The sequence below is a fragment of the Aotus nancymaae genome, unplaced genomic scaffold, assembly GCF_030222135.1.
Source record: "Aotus nancymaae isolate 86718 unplaced genomic scaffold, 86718_ANA_hifiasm-v0.15.2.pri h1tg000006l, whole genome shotgun sequence".
Taxonomy (NCBI): Eukaryota; Metazoa; Chordata; class Mammalia; order Primates; family Aotidae; genus Aotus; species Aotus nancymaae.
The window spans coordinates 96,522,605-96,527,344 of NW_026988417.1; the positions used below are offsets into that span (position 1 = coordinate 96,522,605).

General features: G+C 59.1%; 1 protein-coding gene across 2 annotated transcripts; it reads right to left on the minus strand.

Annotated features, from left to right (window-relative positions):
• Window positions 1-380: 380 nt before the first annotated feature.
• HELT (helt bHLH transcription factor) lies at window positions 381-2,829 on the minus strand. Of its 2 annotated transcripts, none has more exons than XM_012452876.2 (4): window positions 2,366-2,829; window positions 1,830-1,934; window positions 1,477-1,573; window positions 381-1,059 (listed from the first exon to the last, which is right to left on the minus strand). In XM_012452876.2, exons 1-4 carry the CDS (start codon window positions 2,390-2,392, stop codon window positions 563-565), a joined length of 726 nt encoding a protein of 241 aa, XP_012308299.2. In that variant the 5' UTR covers window positions 2,393-2,829; the 3' UTR covers window positions 381-562. The 2 variants fall into 2 exon arrangements, with proteins under 2 accessions (XP_012308299.2, XP_012308298.2); XM_012452875.2 differs by having other exon boundaries at window positions 381-1,062.
• Between the last annotated feature and the right edge of the window lie 1,911 nt (window positions 2,830-4,740).

Consider the following 4,740-nt stretch of genomic DNA (forward strand, 5'->3'; position numbering starts at 1 on the left):
ACCCGCGGGCGTGTGGCGCTCGTGAGTGGAGTAGGAAGTGCCTCTGGATAGGAAGTGCGCGCAGATCGCAGCTGCAACAATCCGCCTAAGTCACTTTGGGGCAGGTCTTTCAGTCTGCATTTTCCTGAGAGCCAAGGGCAGCGTTCTTCGCCTCCCCTCTTTCTCCTAGGCTAATGCTCAAGATGCGCGCGGGGCGGGCCCAGGGATGCCTGGAATATCTGCCTGAACCTTCACTGAACGTCCCCCTCCCTCAGACTCCGCAGCGAGCCCCTCACCAAATTACTGAGGGCTGTTACCCTGATCCCAGTCAGCGATGCGCCCTTGGCACCGCGGAGGGGATGGGTTGCGGATGAGCAGAAGGTAATAAATAAATTCCTCTCTTTGGGTCTTTATCAAAAAACATTTATTACCGGGGAAAATCCTTCAGAAGACTCATCGCTCTTTGCCTCCCTCCACCCAGTTTTTTTGGGGGCACAATATTTACACAATATTTGTACAATATATACAGCATTTCTCCTAAGCAGCACCCAAAGCGCAGAGAAATCTGGCGGGCGAGTGGGCGTCAGAGCACCGGGGGGTGCTGGGGCGTGTGCAGGTTAAGGGCATTGGGGTGCGCGTGGCCGATCCGGTTGAGGTAATGCCGGTCCAGACACTGCACCGGCGTCAGGAACGGGCTGTGCTGCTGCGCTGGGCTCGGGAGCGGCACCGCCGCGCTGGGCAGGTAGGGGAGCCCGGGACTGCGGGCCGCGCCTGGTGGCCAGGGGAATGGCCCGGGACCAGAGCCCTGCGGGAACACAGCGGCCTCCCCGGGGCTGTGGCCCGAGAAGTCGGGCCCCGCAGGGTGCAGCTGATAGGAGAAATCCGGCTCCGGGAGTGAACCCAGCGGCGGAAAGGTAGGCTCCGCGCCCAGGCGGGACTTGGACTGCAAGAAGGCGAGGATGCGCGCGTACTTGGTGTCCTTGGTCTCCATCCGCTCCACTGTGGTGAGGTAATGCACCAGGTTCTTCATGCACTCGTGGTAGCCATAGTGGAAGTAGTTGGCAAACTCCGCTAGAAGTTCTGCTGGAGGAAGAACGCCCGTAGGAATGACACACCCTGAGCACCCCTTCGCCACGGGAGCCCAAGGCGGGTGCAGGGCACCTCCCATCACATTTTCAGGCCAAAAGTTCCCATTTGAGGCCCCCTCTCTCCTCTGCTCACTCTTAGAGACTGGCAAAGCACGCTCAAACGCCCCCTTTCCCTGAGAGCCTGACCACACTCACCCCACCCCGGAGGAGGCGATGGCACCAGCCTCTCTGGAAACCAGTTCTCCCTCGCCGTCTCGCAGTCGCCGGGCGGGGAGAGGACCCTGCCCTCCGGGAGAGCGGAGCTCCAGTAGAGCTCTCGGGAACGCTCCGTCACTCCCCTCCCAGCCCCCAGGTCTCTGGGTGGCGCAGGCGCCCGGCCCAGGAGTCCCATTCCCTAACCTGTGCCCACCTTTTTCCCTTCCCCGGGGAAAATCAGCAGAGTGCAGTGCTCTCAGATACTGAACGGTCATCTCGAGGATCTCTGCCTTCTCCAGCTTCCCAGAACTCTGCAAAAGGAGGAAGGGCCCCTCTCAGCGGCCCAGTGCCTGCTGGGTGGGCACTGCGGATCTGGAGAGGACTAGCGAGTGGGCGCGGCTGCGGATCTGCGTCAGAGCCGTCTGAGGCTCGCCCCGCGCTCAGGCCCCCCCGGGAAGGGGCCCGCAAGTGAGGCGGTCTGCGACAGCAGGCTCCGGCGTCTCCGCAGAGTGGCCGCAGAGGCCTCCCCAGCGCCTGCGGCACCCGGCTCCGGGCTGCCAACGTTACCTGCTTCGCCAGGGCCATGGGCACCGTCTTGCCCAGCTCGTTCAAGCAGCGGTTGATCCTGTCCCTCCTCCGCTTTTCTATCACTTTATGCGAAACGGGGGTTCTCTGCGAACAGAGGGTTGTACGTTTAGGATGGCTTTGCCCAGGAAGTAGTCAAAGGCACAACTCTGGCAGCTGCATGCTAACCGCCTCTCCAGCCGCGCACACTGCTCACATTCGCCCTGGGAAGGGACTCCCGGCCTGCCATACTCGGGTCAGTTGACCTCTGCCCTCTCACGCCCGCGCTGGCGCGCTCCCCTTCCAGCAACCCTACCCAGAGCTCTGTGGAGATGGCCACCAGCCTCCGGGCATGACTTCTCCCGGGCTGATCACTCTCCTCCCTCGATCCCACCCCCTTCCCAAACCACTCGAGATTCCTCCAGACGCAAAGTCCGGTGTGGCCACGTCCCTGCCATCGGTCCAGCCAAGTAGAGGGTCAGTGAGTCAGACGCCTCCACCACCAGGGCGCAAGTGCCACTTGGGCTCAGCCGACTCACTTTGCGTTCCTTGAGCTTGTCTGACATCCTGGTCAGTGCGCGCCCTCGGGAGAGGCGGTGGCGCGGGGCACCCGTCCACTCTTCCGCCTCGTGTGCCTCTTCGAGTGTCCCAGGTAGACTGCAGCCTCCCAACTCCGAGGGCTGCCTTATAAAGCGGTCATCTAGGGCTCCAAGTGCACTCACGAGTTGAATTATTCCATAGGATTAGGGGAGCTGCGTTTGGAGGATGTATGCATTCAAGACCAGTTTTAAAGAAGTTAAGAAAAAAAAATTTAGCAGCCGAGGGGGGCGAGCTGGGGGCAGATCAGCTTTGTTAATCCACGTGGCCCTTCAAAGGACACGTGATCGGCCCGGGAGTAACATTTGCATGGCAACAGCCCCGGCGGGAAAAGGAGGCGGTAAACTGGGGCCGGCGGGCGAGCGAGCGCTTGCAACAGTCGCGGGCGCGGAGCGCAGGGGCGCAGCGGCCCCGGGCACCGGGGGGCGAGGACCCTCACAAAACAGTGTCGCCTCTTTTAGTCCCACCGCTGAGTCTCACACGATCGCCTGTTTACAAATCCCAGCAAGCCCGCCGTCCCAGCGCCGAGTGCGTTTTAAAGCCTGTCCAGAGTCATTAAAGTAATTAAGTAAGCCTTTAATAGGCTGTTCCGCCGGGTTCAAGGGAGAGCTCTTGGAGACGGAGGCGCCCCGTTTGTTCCCAGGCTTTTCTCACACGACTTGGTGACACGTCCTTCTCCCCCCTTTTTGTTTACACCGCTTTATTTGTCCGGACATCCCGGCAGGTGTGGGGCTGCGGCTGGCACACGAGGCTCCCGCCTCGCCTCGCCCCTCCCGCCGCTGTTTGGCACGCGACGCTCCCCCCTACTCCCTGACCACGTCGCTCGCTTTCTTTTCTCCCCCCTCCGGCTCCCTCTTCGAGGGGGGAAGAGGCTCAATTTGTAGCCTATTATCCTATACGAAAATGTCCATTGAAAAGTATGAATAGTTTCATTGGGCTAAATTTTAATAATGCCAGAGGGTGGGGGAGGAGAGACTGGCGGGCGTGTGTGTGTGTGTTTGTGTGTGAAGGGGGGGTGGGAGGATTGGGGGGCAACACGGAGAAGAGTGGGCCGAGAAGAAAAGGGGGAATGCAGCTGGCCCAGACGAGCATTATGCGACGTCACCTGCGAGAGGGGGCGCCTACAGACCCCTATTCATTTGCCTAATTTTGGTCAATTTAACAAACTTCAGGAGAAATTATTGTGGCTTTGTCAGGGAGGGTGAAGCCTTCTGATCGAATTAACAGCATGTTTTGATCCGGTAAATGTCATTAGAAAGGGAGAAACAATCGCGCTTAGAGGGCTCTGAGTAATGCGCCCAAGTGGAGACGCCAAAGCGCACGGCTCACAAAGGGAGCAAGTAGCTGCCACAGGGAACTTTTGTACCCGCCCATCGCCCAAGTTTTGACACAAAAAGGCATTATTTCATACTTGAATACGTTTAATCCAACGATTGTCTATTTTCTGCAAACATATTTTCACAGCATTGTTAACTTTTTATGTCTCCCTTTCGCGGGCGTCTTTTCTTAACGTTTGGGGGCGGGAGAGCGCAGACACTTTGGGCATCAATATTTGTCACTGAAAAGAGCCCCGTGAAGTTTGGGAAGTTGATCTCTTTTTTATGGTTTTAGAAAGCGAAAATATCGGGGGGAGGAGGAGGGAGGGAAGGCATGAAGAGAAATGAGGGAGGAAATTTGCTGGACGGGCCCAAGGGGAAGGAGGGGGGCGGCGGCGGCTGGGAACTCTCTGGGCCGCCTGCGCCTCTGCAGGCAGTCTGGCCCGGCCGCCCGAGGCGTCCTTCCCCGGGACGAGTCTTGCTCACACTTGCGGCCTAAGATCCCACACTCTGGGGGCTCCGAGCTTGTGGGGTGTGGGTGGGGGTGAGCTTTCTTGCAGATGGAAACGATAAGAATGATTTTTGTTTTATGACCCTTTCTAGAGCCATCCAACTCTCACCACTCTAATCTTTTCCATTTGGACACAGCTGAGACTGCTTCTTAGATTTTTCTTGTTTTCTGCCCGCCCCTGACCCTGTCTAAAGTCTCTCTACTCTGCAGGCAATGGCAGGGACCGGCGCCCCCCTTGGGGTCATTAGACCTTGGCAGGGGTGAGTAGGCGGCGCTCCTCTGGCTGGTGGGACCTGGGAGCCCCAGGGCGCAGAGCCAGGCCTGGGGTGCCAGGCCTCCGCGAAGCCATCTGCCCACCTGCGGCGGCCTGGGAGGTGTGAGGGCTCGGTCTGCACCACGCACCCCTAGGGTGTCCCTCTCAGTCCTGCCTCCAGTCTCCTCACGACGTTTCTTTACTGCTTCACGCCAGATTGGACACGATCCGATCCGC

Excerpts from the sequence above, each read along its gene's own strand:
- HELT (XM_012452875.2), bottom strand. The coding sequence starts at position 2,392 with ATGTCAGACAAGCTCAAGGAACGCAAA. Across the intron at positions 1,935-2,365 it reads ACAAGCTCAAGGAACGCAAA|AGAACCCCCGTTTCGCATAA; the intron begins GTGAGTCGGCTG and ends CTCTGTTCGCAG. Across the intron at positions 1,063-1,476 it reads TCCCCGGGGAAGGGAAAAAG|CAGAACTTCTAGCGGAGTTT; the intron begins GTGGGCACAGGT and ends TTCTTCCTCCAG.